This window comes from Centrocercus urophasianus, unplaced genomic scaffold (assembly GCF_019232065.1).
Source record: "Centrocercus urophasianus isolate 14NV4802_14NV808 unplaced genomic scaffold, USGS_Curo_1.0 seq_10, whole genome shotgun sequence".
In the NCBI taxonomy this organism is placed as follows: domain Eukaryota; kingdom Metazoa; phylum Chordata; class Aves; order Galliformes; family Phasianidae; genus Centrocercus; species Centrocercus urophasianus.
This window is the reverse complement of record NW_024884142.1, coordinates 41169150-41183887: the sequence shown is the minus strand read 5'-3', so window position 1 is coordinate 41183887 and position 14738 is coordinate 41169150. Positions and strand designations below refer to the sequence as shown.

General features: G+C 36.4%; 1 protein-coding gene and 1 long non-coding RNA gene across 2 annotated transcripts in view; both read left to right on the top strand.

The window, feature by feature from the left end:
* The window catches only part of GOPC (golgi associated PDZ and coiled-coil motif containing), a 28191-nt gene extending 18900 nt beyond the window's left edge, over positions 1 to 9291 (top strand). Inside the window, 6 exon segments of the mRNA XM_042815555.1 lie at positions 677 to 852; positions 2806 to 2971; positions 4191 to 4286; positions 4719 to 4883; positions 5113 to 5293; positions 5802 to 9291. Of these exon segments, the coding sequence (XP_042671489.1) occupies positions 677 to 852; positions 2806 to 2971; positions 4191 to 4286; positions 4719 to 4883; positions 5113 to 5293; positions 5802 to 5920 (903 nt within the window). The 3' untranslated portion in view covers positions 5921 to 9291.
* Positions 9292 to 10161: 870 nt separating this feature from the next.
* Positions 10162 to 14738, top strand: LOC122165553. Its single transcript, XR_006170544.1, has 2 exons — positions 10162 to 11867; positions 11964 to 14738. It is a non-coding gene; the product is annotated as an uncharacterized LOC122165553 (long non-coding RNA).

The window sequence follows — 14738 nt, the reverse complement described above, 5'->3', positions numbered from 1 at the left end:
AAGGACGATAGATTTCTTTCTTTCTTCCTTTTATTTTTTTTTTGTAATGCAGTTAATTTGTACTTATATCTTTTTAGTTTTGTCAGGGTAAGTAGCATCATATATAAAATGTCTAGTCTTATTTTTGTGGTCTTAGGAATCTAATCTGTGGTCTTGGAAATATCCCTGGCTGGACATTTCTTGGTTGTTTGCATGATAATAATGGCCATTTTAAAAACTTACAGAACATTTAAGCATATGAAAAGCTCATTAAAATACTTAAAGAATATTATCCACTTGAGATATGTTGTGGTTTTGTATTAACTTTTTTATTTTAAAAATAATCTGTTCTCTCTTAATGGACGAATCTCCCATCTTAACACAAGAAAAAGCAATAATGAGACTCTCTACAGAGGGTGGCAAGAAGTGCTGTTGCTTATTTCAGTCCTTGGACTTTAGGATAGTATATGCATAATGTACAGGAGTTGTAAGCAGGATAAAAATAGTGTTGAGAGCACAAAGTTGAGTTCAAGGCCACCTCTCCTCATAGCTGCAGTAGCTGCAGTGACAGAGTCACTTTCATTTCCTGCACGTCCTAGAAATAGAATTATTTCACACAGAAATACTAAGTGCTCTTTCATTATTAACTTTGATAAAAGCTTTCTGACTTCTTTTTTTATTATTTTTGTCTTCTAAGGAGAGAGAACTTGAAGCTAACAAGAAGGAAAAAGTCAAGGAAGCTCAGTTGGAAGCTGAGGTGAAGTTGCTGAGGAAAGAGAATGAAGCTCTTCGTCGACACATTGCTGTTCTTCAGGCTGAGGTTTATGGAGCAAGATTGGCAGCCAAGTACTTAGATAAGGAACTAGCTGGAAGGCATGTAAAATCAATCCATGTCCTTTGCATGAGTTTTAGTTGTTATTGTTACAAGACTTCTGTTTAATACTGGAGAGCATATAGCACAGTGTGCTTGATCTGTGCCTGGCATTTCTTAACACCATGACATCATAACGTAACACCATTAACATCAACAAATATATATAAAGTCACAGTTTTTAAAGGGCTAGAGAGACATAAATAGATGCTGTAGGTTTCTTGACCTTCTATTATTCTGTTACCAAATCAGACTTTTCCTTGTTCAACATCTTCTCCACTGCAACCAGTAAGTGTTCTCTCACAGAGAACTAGAGAGAAAGTGTTTCTCTTTTCCTGGGTTTTGTACTATGTTCATAAGTGTTAGTGATAAGTACGGTAGAATGACCACAGTGAAGCCAGTCAAAAATCATATTGTACTCCAGAAGTTTAATTTAAAAGATTTAAATTTTCCTGTTGGGTAAATCACTGTGTTACACAGCCTTCATGAGTACATTTTTAAGTATGAGTTATTCTTAGTTTATTTATAAACCTTTGTTTCCTTAACTTTTACAATTGTTAGCAGGAAGGATACGTGCAGAGGTATGCTCTTGCAAGAAAAGGTTCTGTGACATGTTTATCTAAAGTATACATGTACTGGTCTCTAATAACTTTAACATATCACTGTGATAGCTCAAGCATGTGCAGATAAAGTAATGTCAGTTATGCTGGTTTAAATTTGGCAGCATATGAGTGTGATATTTCTACAACATAACTGCGATAGCTGGCAGTAGATAACTATGGTAAACTTAGATGCATACAATGTTAGCAGCATGGTGTTACAATTATGCTCCTATTCCTGAGCTCTCCAGTCCCATTAAGGTCTGCAAGGATCTTTAGTGCCTACGCTTAGGGCCCGGCGTGCCCTGTGTGTTGAGGTGGGCTGGAGATACCGTTGTTCTCAGACACCTGGCTTTGCAGCATTGATCTTTTTTTGCTCATCCCACTCTTTAGCATCTAAGTTGTCTTTTTATCACTGCAGAAGCGCTAAGAAAGCAGTACAGAAATTGCCTTCTGTACTTATTTTGTGGAGACAAGAGATGGTTCATGATGAGGCAGTTCTGATCTGACTGATATTGATCAGTCACTTTATCTCTGTTTGACATCTATCTTAACTACTATGTTCTTGCATTGTCCATCTAATTGATCATTTGCTTGTTATATTTGTGTAGTGATTCAGCAATATATTAATTCTTATCTTGCCATAAGCACTATTAAATACATTGTACTGAGCTGGCAGTTTGAATCTTCTCTTGTGGGTCTGTTGCCCTTACAACTAGATTTAAATTTCCTCTTTAAAATTTACATTACTTATTCCATCTATTATGTGTTTGGCTTTTTTTTTTCCTTTCTTCTTTTTTTTTTTAAATGAAAAACAAGATAGCTGCATAAGTCTTCTGAAGACAGTTTTTGGAGCCTCTGGTCATGGGGAAAGCCCAACCACTTCTGCTTTTTGCAACTTTGTGTTTAACAGGTTGTGCTAGTCACACAAATGGTCACTTCTGTAACTCTGTTTATTCTCTTCCTCTGCATCCCCAAAGGCAGGTCCAAAGTTAAGAGTAGTCCAAGTACGAAGAGTCTTGTATTTGCAGTTAATTAGACAAGGAAGAATCCAAAAATGCTTCACATTACAAAGAAGAGCCATAGGGTTGTGTTCTTGTTGTTTTTTTTTTTTATAAAATTTTCTGGATTTTGTGGGGTAGATGAGCTGTTTACAAGCCCTTTAAGCTTATGAAGAATTGTATACATGCATGGCTGTTTAAGTTTAACATGCTCATCATTGTCACAACTTGCAGTTACTGCACTTACACCAGTCACTGCATGACTGCATGCTGTAGTCTGATGGAGCGTAAATTGTACAGTGCACTGATTTTAAGTTGCCTTATAGTGTGTTGTTATTCTCTTTGTCATTTGTAGAGTTCAACAGATTCAGTTACTGGGTCGAGATATGAAGGGACCTGCTCATGACAAGCTCTGGAATCAGCTTGAAGCAGAAATACACCTTCACCGTCACAAAACTGTTATTAGAGCTTGTCGAGGTAGGAATGATCTGAAACGACCAATGCAAGCACCACCAGGACATGTAAGTTGAAAGAGTGACTCATTCCTCTGTAATTTCTGATATTTGAGGAAAAAAAATTGGGAGTTAGTTCTTTGATTTTTGTGCTTATTTGCACTTCACTTTTGAGTTCTTTTAACTGTCACTTTTATATATATGTAATTATTTTATATCGTAAAGTGGTTTGTGTTAGAAGGGACTGTTAAAGATCATCTGTTCCCATACCTGTTTCTTCTCCAGGATAAATAACCCCAATTCTCAGCCTTTCTTCACAGGAGAGGTGTTTCAGCCCTGTGATAATTTTAGTGGCCCTTCTTTTGACCCACTCTTGACAGGTCCATGTCTCTGTTACTCTGGGGAACCCAGAGCTGGATATCGTAGAGGACAGATCCATTCTGAATAGCATGTCTACAGAAGTGACCATGTGAAGGACAATTCTGCTGCCTTATGTAGAAACACTAAGTCCTTTTGAAAACTGTCTCTGCTGTGTGTAGTAATATGAATTTAACATGTGTAGCCTTGGTAGACGTTGTCTTAGCTAGCCTAGCACGTGAACTGTTAATAATCCCCAGCATTCAGTGCATGAAACCAAACACTTTCAGGAAAGGGCATTACTTTGATTGACCTGTTTTAAATATCTTAGTTGTTCAGATGGATCTTACTACTTATGTTCTTAATGGCGTATAAAATATGCTTTATATGTGTGTGTATGATTTTGAGGATATGCACAAATGCAACAGTAAAATAAATACCTGGATTAATTTAGCTTCTTTTCTAGTCTTGAGTTGAATGGCTTATGATGTAGTTTGTTTTTAATATAACAAGAATAAACCCTTTTCTGGGACTGTATTACATCTATCATTTGATTAGCTTTAAGTTACAATTTGTCGTACAACATTCCAACAGTGATCAGCATTCCTTTATGTAGTCCCTTTATATTTTTAATATATGGCTACTTTTCCTGCTTTTGGAATTTATGTGTAATTACAACACTCATCACTGAAATAATTGAAATAATTATTCTTGTCAGAAGTGCATAATAAGAAACCTTTTCTGATTTTGTAACCTATCTGTAAGGAGGCACTCGGGATTGACATGCCCAGTGCTGGTCTGTTGCTGATATACTGTCCTTCTACAAATAATTAAAAAAAAAAGTCAGGAATGCATACTTTTTCGGTTCATGTGTTTGTATTTACAGTTTATTGAGTTTTTATGTGTTTTGTTTTATTTTATATCAAACTAGGATCCAGATGCCTTAAAGAAGAGTCAAGGTGTTGGTCCAATCAGAAAAGTGTTGCTAGTTAAAGAAGACCATGAAGGACTAGGAATTTCAATCACAGTAAATGCTTTATTTTCCATTACAAAGAAGAAGCAATTTAAATTTGCACTTCATAAAATATGGAACAGTGAATATGTCATTAGAGCACAGCAATCAAAAAGGTTGCATTATGTAAATTTGTAGCTATAGTAGTGTGACTTGAAGAATCCAACTCATTCTGATTGATTGTGAAATCCTTAAGTTTATGTAAAACTTAGATGTTCAGTGTTTGTTTTGGGCTTAGGCCCTAAGTTTGAAATTTGGCTATTCTTCTCAGGGGAGAAGAATTAAGAGAAACATCTCATACCATCTACTTCGATATTCTTTTTGTCCAAAACATTCATTCTTAGTTTCTATAATAAAAGTTGAAATAAGCACATTAAGAACAGCTATTAGAATGCTGGTTTTCTGCCAGTGCACATTTCAGCTGATTAAAATTCTTGTTTTCTGTAGGGTGGGAAGGAGCATGGTGTTCCAATACTGATCTCTGAAATCCATCCTGGGCAACCTGCTGATCGATGTGGAGGACTACATGTTGGGGATGCTATTCTGGCAGTAAATGGAGTTAATCTAAGAGATGCAAAACATAAAGAAGCTGTAACTATCCTCTCCCAACAGGTCAGTTGGGACCTGTTAACAATAGGCAAATTTATGCACTTCCTTTATTCTGCCTATTGAATTACCTTGACTTTTAATGTTTTCAGTCAAACAGTATTATTCTTGAAGCTCCATCACCTTACACTGCGTTCTGTTGTGTCTTACAATCTATGAGAAAAAGGCTGGGCCAATATTGCTTCAGTTAAACCTATGTCCCCTTGAATTTATTCCTACTTTGGTTTTATTCTAGAGAGGCGAGATTGAATTTGAAGTAGTGTATGTTGCTCCAGAAGTTGATTCAGATGATGAAAACGTAGAATATGAGGATGAGAGTGGACATCGTTATCGTTTATATCTTGATGAATTGGAAGAAGGGGCAAATTCAGGTTCTAATAGGAAAGAAGTAAATGTGGATGTCAAACCCTCACAAGGTAACCTTTCTAAAAAGTGTTGTATTTAATTGGGAGGTCTCAGTGTGCAAACCAGTTTCTAGAGAACACTGTTCTTGTATTAATTGTAACATTTATCTTCTGTTAATTCAGCTAACTTACTAGTAAGTTGTAAGCTCTTTTGGTTGGTCCCTTATTCGTTGGCCTGGTTTACTTAGAACTGAATTAATTAACTTTTGTGGGTTTTGTGTATTGTTTTTTTCCTAATCACTTTTTCCCAATTGGTCTTATTTTTTCCTGACTAGTCTAGGTGTAGTTAATTCCCTGTAAGCTATTATTTTATTTTGTTCACTTCTTCAAGTATGTTTTTTTTAGGTCAGAGATGTGTGTCAAGAGTTCATGTTTTCCTTCTGTAGTGTTTTGCTTAAAACATTAGCTTGTATTTTTAGCACTCTTTTCAGGATGTTTTCTAGTTTCTGAAATAAATCTCACTAATCTACGATTCCCAAGATTACTTCTCTCCTTATATAAAATTTCTTTTTTCTTGCAGTGTTTGATAAGAAACCAAGTATTGATGGACATGAAAATGGAGACCTGGGAAATTCAGTTGAAGCTTCATTAGGAGATGCTGCACCCAAATTAACCCGTTCTGCTGAGTCTTTATCCTAAAGAAACAAAGAAAGAAACAAACAAAAACAACTGGACAGATCCCATCTTTGGGAACAATTGATAATCAATATTGACTGCTCCGAGTTTGCTTATACAAATGTAGGTTGTAAAATGGTAATTAAAAGTCAAAGGGAACTGTTACTGTTGCCTGGAAAAAAGGCAGTTACCTCAGGGCTTCATTGTGAGCATTTCTAAGTGTGGAAAACTGTCTTTTGCTTGACACACAATGGCTACTTAACACATAGCATGTGAAACTAATTTCTTTTTTAATAATAAGCACCAAAGCATGGGATTTCTAAAAAAGATAACCTCAATACCTTCAGCTTTTAATTTCTCTTATATCCCTAAGGAAGGAAAATGAGATGTGACCAGCTTTATTTTCACCCCTTGATATTTTAAAGGGACAACCAGTGTTCAGTTTGTTGCAAAACAAGCTTTGACTCTGGAAGGTGAGGGGGAACTGTACTGTTGCATACCTGAATTTTCCACTTGGAGTTTTTGATTTGTAACTTCCAAAAATAATGTCGGTTTGTTTTGTTTTGTTTGTTTTCTCAGAATAGCAAAACTTTCTTACTTAAGCAAGGCCATCAAAACCCAAATGCAACAATGGAATAGTTGTTAGTTATGACCCATGATAATGGGTGAGCTTTTTGATATTATTATTTTAATTAATTCACTGCTAATGTTCCATATGAAAATTGCTCCGAGCATATTTAAACAGGGTATTATCGGGTTTTACAAACAAAATTAGTTTAAAAAGACGTCCACAGTTATATGTGCCCTTTGGTATTCTTTTCTGAACATCATCAGTTCAGTGTGCTTTCTTGAATGGATGTGGTTACTACCCGTGTGGAGCTGTCTGAGTTGGTCATTATTAGCTTGAGCTTATGAAATGCTGAGTACTCTCAATAGGTACTGAACATATTTCAGATCAAAGGAATCTTTAAAGAAGTGAAAATGAAGTGCATAGTACTTTATAGGAGGTGCTCAGAATTGTACAGTGTCTGGCCCTATCTGTTACTTTTGGGCAATTGTATTAACCTGTAATTGTCTTACTGTTGAAAGAGAAAAGATACTGTTTTTGTAACAGCAGTGTATCTGAAACTAGCTTTTATTTGGTGTACATCTAAAAGCCCATGGCATGGTTGCAAATGGAAATGTTGAGGATGGCTTCTTGGCCAGTTTCTTGTATAACTGCAGATATACAAGAGCTGACCTTGTAGATCTTTAGGTGAAATGCTACTTTTTTCCATACACAGATTCTCTTTGTAATCACATTTATTATTTCACCCTGCTAAGATAGCTTTCTTATTTACTGCTTTGCAGGCTGTTGGATTGTAATGTGAAAAGATTTTATTATGTGACAGTGGAACTAATGTGAAAAGACATTTTTGCAAGTGTTAATATGTAGGATATTATGTACCTAAAAAAAAAACAACCTGGATGGCCTTTAGAGTAACATCAATTAATTTTACCTTCAGAATTGTGATGTAGAACACGGTTGCTTGTTTCTCCTAGGAGCACTATATATATGTTAATAGAAAAATCCTAAAAATGTATATACTTTATTCAAAGATTTTTCTATTTATAAATCCCTTAACTTTGCTATTTACAAGATTGTTTTGTGTGTGTGCTTTTATGCATGAGTTCCATTCACTCAGTGGAGTTACTTGGTTCATTTTTTGTAATAGCCTTTCTCATATGGCATACTGTTTGAAGGCTTTTAGAATAGTCAAACTTGTACAGTTTTCACCACACAGGCGCTAGTATTTAAAAATGAATCTGTGTAAAGAAGAAACAGGTCACCAGACATATTTCTTTTTCTGATGCATCAGAAATGATAGGCACGTTGGGTACAAATTAGCAGATAAATCCACTGCTAGAACTTCACATTCAGATTGCTGTGGGTATTTTTTATTTTTATTTTGTTTAATTATTATTATTTTTTTTCCTCACAGTTAGTAAAGTAGAATGCACTCTGAAATGGTCAGTGGCCTAGAACACTCTATGCTCTCTGGTAGAGAGTGTGATTTAAAGCTGAGTAGTAGTTTTACTGTCTTTGAAAATCATAGCAGTATAAAATTTTGCTGCAGTTGTAAGAAGTGAGGCTGGTCCAACTAATCTAATAGCTTTTTAAAAGCACTGAATTTGCCTGCACATTTTCCCTGTATCTGAGAGGAAGTTTAATTTTTTTTATTTATTTGATCTTCCTTACTTTCTGGCATAGCTCATTTTCCATTTAGCCCATTGATCTATTCCAGCCTGAGGTGGGAGAGTATTTCTGGAGTTATTTTCCTGACATTCCTTGTCCACCTGTTACGATGCTGTACACTTTTCTTTATCATCTGGAAGTTGCTGGATCCTTTGTCTGTTATTTTGTCTATTTTTAATCTATGTATGAGATCAACAGAAGGAAAATGGCTGAGGAGAATGACTAAGAGCAGACAAATCAGGTATCAGTAAATCATCACTGTGTTTCTTTCCCTGCAGTTTTTATAATCTTTGTTTAGAAAGCCCTGAATGGGAGGAATTTGCACAGACACTCCAGTGGCTATACTCCATCCTTAGTACCAGCTGATTTAACATCCTTGTGTGCCGTAGTCATACTGATATGCTTTGAGATTAATATTTAAATTGAGAAAAGGTTTGCAAGTTGAGATTTCCAGATTCAGTAGACAAATGTGTATTTTTTCCTTTGTCAGTAACTGGAAGACTCAGTCCTGCTGATCCGCAGAGGTTGAAAGAAATAGACTTGGAAGAATTTCCGAGGAAAGGCAGTATTCAGACTTCATTTTTATTTTTTAAAGTGTGAAACCGTTTACTGGCATGTATATATATTTTTACTTCAAGAATGAAATAGTATTCTAAAGAAAACTGCATTTTTTTTTTTCTAGTAGATAATTCCTTGCCAATTAAAAAAAAAAAAACAACAAACAAACTTCATTGAGACAACTGTATTTTAAGCTAAAGGTAGACAGTCTTGTTGGCATCTGGGACCAATGTTAATTAAGAGCATGTTAGTTAAGGAAAATGCTAAATGGCAATAAATTTAACTCTGATCAAAGACTATGTAGTATTTCCTTTGTAGAAGTGTATTTGTGGCAGTGAAGATGGTTTGTATCCACCTCAATATATGTTAATTGACCATTATATCAAATGAAATCCAAGTATTTATTGTACGTGTCCAAATATCTATAAAGTCATTCCTATAGGAGGTATAACATTTAACAACAAATGTATCATATCTAGTTAAGCTGAATATATTTTTATTAGCCTGTAAATACTCTTCTGTACTTCAGTGATTTCTGTATCTAATTCAGACTGATATTTCATTTTCTTCTGTTTTTTATATATAAAATATAGATGCCTGCTCCTGTGTGTGATTTTTTTTTTTAAACATGTAATCAACACCCAGGTAAAAAGCTGATTATTGTGAGGAAGAAACAAAACTGCATAGTGTGAATTTTGATGATAATCTAGTCTTGGCCAGCAACGGTTGATAGCAGATTACATTTTTAAAGAGAATGTCTCAAATATCTTTACTTGAGAAGCATTTCCTGCAGAATTTTTTTCAGTAGAAGAAAAAAGGGGCAAAATTTGCAATGTACTCTGGCTGTACAATAGTACTATAAATATTCCATAGCTTAAAACTGGGGAAACTGCTTTTTTTTTTTTTGTTTGTTTTGTTTATTCAGATTAACAATGTGCTTTTTTTTTTTTTTTTTTTTTTTTTTTTTTTTTTTTTTTTAAATCTCTGACTTATATTTAAGTGGCCTTCCCTCCCTAGAGCAGCAAGTTCACCCTGAACTGGATGCCATACAGAGAGCTCAGATAAGAGTAATGGTATAGTAATTGTGGTAAGTAATTGTTTAACAGTGGTAGTGCTTACAGATTTCTTGAGTGTACGTGAGTACAATGGTTGCAGGCATAGGAACTCTATGAATAGACAAGGCTGAGTCATGTTGGATGAAAAGATGTTTCTAACCCTCAATTGGTGAGGGCTAGAACTGTACTATTTATTTTTTACCTCTGTAATTTTTAGAAGGGTGATTTTTATACATGGGTGACAAGTAGATGGAAAAAATAGAGTAAGGAGATAGAACTTACATGTGGCTGAGGTATAATAAAACAGTAAGAGAATTAATGGTAATCACAGAATCATAGAATGGCCTGTGTTGAAAAGGATCACAATGATCATCTGCTTTCAGCCTCCCTGCTATGTGCGGGGTCACCAACCACCAACCTCCAGGGATGGGTCATCCACACCCTCCTTGGGCAACCTGTTGCAGTGCGCCACCACCCTCTGTGAAAAACTGAGAATGAAGATTGAAACAGATGGTAAAAGGAGTAAAATAAGTTTCTTTATGCCAGCTAGGATCAAGAAGGAGTGTGCAAACTTTCATAGTGTCTCGGTGCCCAGCTGAATGACTTCAGACTGCTGCCTGTAATCACTGAATAGTTTCTCTGTATTTTTTACCAGAGATTGCTATGTAGTAAAAGAAAAGCTCATCCTGATGTTGGATTCAACTACAAAGTCAATTTTGTCATGCAGAACCTCAGCCCAGTGACTTGAAGAGCAAATTACTTACCTGTTGTCCAGAATGTGTCTTCTCTGAAGTGGTTTTGTTTCCAGTTCTTTTAAAACTACATCATTCATGTTTTGAGTGGATTTCAAGTATTAAGAAGTGGAAAAGTTTGAAGGAAAAATTCCTTCCCTTCCCCTCCCTCCCCCCCCGAGGCAGGACTCTTGTTGTTTCATGTGCTTAAGAGTAGCCTTGCCTTACCTGTATTTGCTTGTGTACTCTGCTGTAAGAGTAGCTTTGCTTTTGATGCCCACACTTGTGGTGTGCTAGTCATGAACTGGGCTTTGAGGCCAGACGTCTGAATAAGTCCGAGGAATATTTTTCACAAAATCTCCCTTTGTAATGGAAAACTCGATTCACCTGAGTAAATTTTTCACATAATTTTTTTTCTTTTTTTCTTTTTCCCCTTCATGCATCAGCTGTAGATGCTATTTGGTGCCTGTCTGATAGCTTTCTGCCTAGTGCCTTGTGTCTTGTTTTGCACAGCTGTGCTGAAGAGAAGCAGTACAACTGCTGGTGCTCTGAAGGCTCTTTAGCAGGATACTGCTGTCCTCACCCCCTTCGGGATCTGTATTAGGAATGCATTGGTCCCTAAAAAATAATCCAGGAAAGATGGTTAGAACTGTATGTTTTGTAGCTTTCTTTAAGGGTGGGATTTTTTTTGTTCATTTGTTTGCTTTTCACTTTATACTGGAAATTGTGATCACATCTCCCTCATTCACAGGTCTTGCTGCCTTCCCTTTTTTTCATGATCTCTTTCTGAAATGCAAAAGCAGTGTTCCTGATCTTTGCTGCCTTCATCCTGTGAAACACAGCCTGATTTGTCTCCCCAGCATTTACCTCCACCAGCAACATAGCCATCAGCTCTTCACTGAAAGGTTTTCAATGGCTTGGGCTCAAATAGAAGATTAGGAAGATATAAAAATAAGCAGAGCTAAATCAGAGGCGTTAACAGACATGTTTTGATTATCAATAAGAAAATGTCATAAATCAAGGAGCTTGATAGACATCTGGTAACTTTTCAGTTTGGTTTTAAGTAATCAAATTTTTTACTACAGTCCTGTTGATGAAATCCCAATTTTCCTATTAAATGTCTTAATGCCTGAATGAGTAATGCTTCTGTAAAATGGAGTAGAACAGAATGACATGATGATAATTTTATCTAATGGTGTTTGTTATTGTCCAAGTATTTATTGTTAATTTATTTAGGGGAATGGAAGCATTAAAGTTCAGGCTGCTGTACCAGAGCAGTTCCTTGTCCTCTGTACTGGCTTTACACTTCTGGAGATGTGTTTGCTCTGGATGCTTTTCCTTGCAACAAGAAGTGGGATGTTGCAGTTCACTCCCTTTGGGATCAACCTGTGGTGAGTGCTGCTGTTAACCTTTGCTTTGCTAAGGGGCAGTTAAAGCTTTTGGGTTCTCCTGGGCTTCATTCTGGGTTCTTCCTGGTCTACTGACAGTCACATGAGCTGCTAGCCTTCTGAAGTTTCTGAATTCAGATGGGACTGCATGCTGGCTGACAAAGGTGAGATCTCTGGAGTGAACAAGCTGGGACATGGGAGGACATGGGAGTCACTTCTTTCACGGTAGTATCCCTAAGGGAATATTACTCAAGAACCATTAGGCTATGATGTTTATGATGAATTTGTTTTGTTATTAAATTGTATTTTTCTTGAGAAAAAAATATATTGTGATCTTTTTCCTATTAAAGGAAGGAATACTAAGATGGCTTGTGAGATGTGTTATATATCAGGCTGCTCATTAGATTTCATACACTCTGTATCTTAGTAGCTTTAGTGTTATAGTAAGTTAAAGTAGTCGTCTCGAGTGACCTTGTTAAGTAGTTAAGTTTAATTTGTGCTACCTCAGCTTTATGCTATTTACAAATCCGAAACTTTTCTATTTCTTGGCGAATCCTATTTGTAATCAGAATCCTAATTCTTTTTAGTGCACGATATTTGTACTTGTATTTAGAGCCAAAAGGGGGCAGCAGCTTCTTTCAAATCTTCAGCGTTAACTGGACTGGGAAAGATCCTAAAGATCCTATTCCTTGCTGTTCGTGGATTCTTTTGTTGTTGGTGGTTTGTGTGTGTGTTTAAAAAAACTTTAAAAATAGAAAAACCTTGTTCTTTAAAACTATTTCTAGTCATGTTTACTCTTATAAGAACAAACATTCAGTCTAGTTAGTGTCCTGTAACAAGTGCTTTCCTGGTGAAATAATGCAAACCAAGCATTGTTCTCTGTATCTGTGCAGCATATGTACAGGAACACATGAACAGACACACATGAATCATGATTTCTTAAAGAATTCTTTTATTTCTCTGTCAGTTACTTTAAAAAATGAGTGTTCTCTTACATGCTCATGGTACAAGTTTTGATCTCCATGGGCGGATTAAGTGCTTCTGAAAGACTGGGCCAAAGCACTGATAAAACACAAAATGAGTTATTGGGTAGGTTTGCAGACTCCCCTGCTTACGTTTTGTGAGTGCCCTTCAATCACGCTCTACAACCGGCCTTGTGCTGTTCCTGGCATTTTTGCTGGAACTGAGGCTGCCCATTATGTCCAACTGCATTGAGATTTGATGATGAGGAGTAACAAAAAACAAAACAAAACAAAACAAAAGTGATGAGCATAACATTTTGTTCTTGTCTAGTTTCACACTGAAGGCTTTTGGTCAGAAGGAAAGAGGAAGACCTTCTGTAACCTTCTTCCTAATGCTGTTGTTTCCAATGTTCACCAAATGGTGTCTGTTGTCATTAGCCAGGTGATCAGTGACCTTATCAGCTGAATGTTCTGTTGCATAAAACATTTGTGTCCTCGATGCTGATCCTCATACAGTGATGTGACTGTGCTATAATCAGAGGGGATACCGTGTGCTAATCTGTCAGAAGTTAACTGTATAACTGAACTACAGATTCTAAAGGGGCATTTTCCTGAATGCCATATGCCAGGCATTATAAGATAGTAGAAAAGTTATGGCAGCATTGTTACAGAAATCATGGGTGGTTATGTGTTGTGAGTGTCAAAAGGGATGAGTTCTGTCTTTTGTGACAGTGCTGTATGTGTTTAGGTACCCATGGAAGAGAAATTACATGAGCTGTCCACAACCTTTTCACATCCATGTATGACTCTCATTCTTCCACATCACAAGAATCCTCTATTGAGGTCACCTTATTCAAATTTTATAAAACTGTCTGTCAGAACAGATGGTATCACTTAAGGATAAAAAGCTTAGCCATAGATGTGAAGAAAACCTGCCTCTTCAAGTAAGGCCTGCTAGCACGTCTTAGTCTTTATCACCTATGTCTTCTCTCCCTGCATGACAGAAATTTCTCACAGGTTTGTGACTTGTCAAAGGCCTTTACATTTTTAGATGGGTTTGACTTGTTGAAACAACTCTGGTCAAACGACAGCTTTTCTGTCTCTCTCATTTTGTCCATCTATGAAATGGTTGCTTGGGCTACGGAAGTTAAGATGTGTAAAATACATTTGTAAAGGCAATGGCTTCTCTTGCATGCTCAGGGTAACAAATCATTCAGACTGACAGTTCAGTAATAGCTACCGTAACTTACTATCTTTCTGCAGTATGTGTTCCCCTTCCTTCATGGCCAGTATCACCATCGTCTCTGCTCCCTGTCAGTCCTCATGTAGCTCTTCGGGAGGCTTCTGATAAGCTCCCTGAAGTACGTCAATCTTCGGCCACTGCTGTTTGTTTCTATGTTGTTTGTGTTAATTTATTTTGGGTGTTCTTTGAAGGCTAAATTTTGGCATTAATTTTTTGCTACCTTCCAAACAATGTGTGTATTTTTTAAAGTCTGTTATTGTCTGTCGTTACCCGATCTGACTGATAGAACACGGCAGTTTTGAATGAGGTGTTATTTTGCAAGTTTTCTCACTCCTTTTACTGGCTCAGATTCATGGTAAGAAGTGTTGGATATTCAGTGTTATTGTTCCTCTTCAGGTGAGGATATAATGTGGATCTTTAAGGCAGCTTTTCAAATCAGGTCTGTTAAAAATTTGTGTCTACCCAAAATTATGGATTTCTGAGCTCAGTTCCGGATGGTGGTCAGGACACAAGAGTCAGTAGTGTCACATGTATATTTATACATATATACAGCTTGTATATTTTGCTATGCTGAAAAATTATGTTGTGCTATACATTTATCAAGTTGTCTCCTTTCTGGATTCCTCTTTCTGGTATGACTGTATAAGAATAAACGGGATGATAATCTCA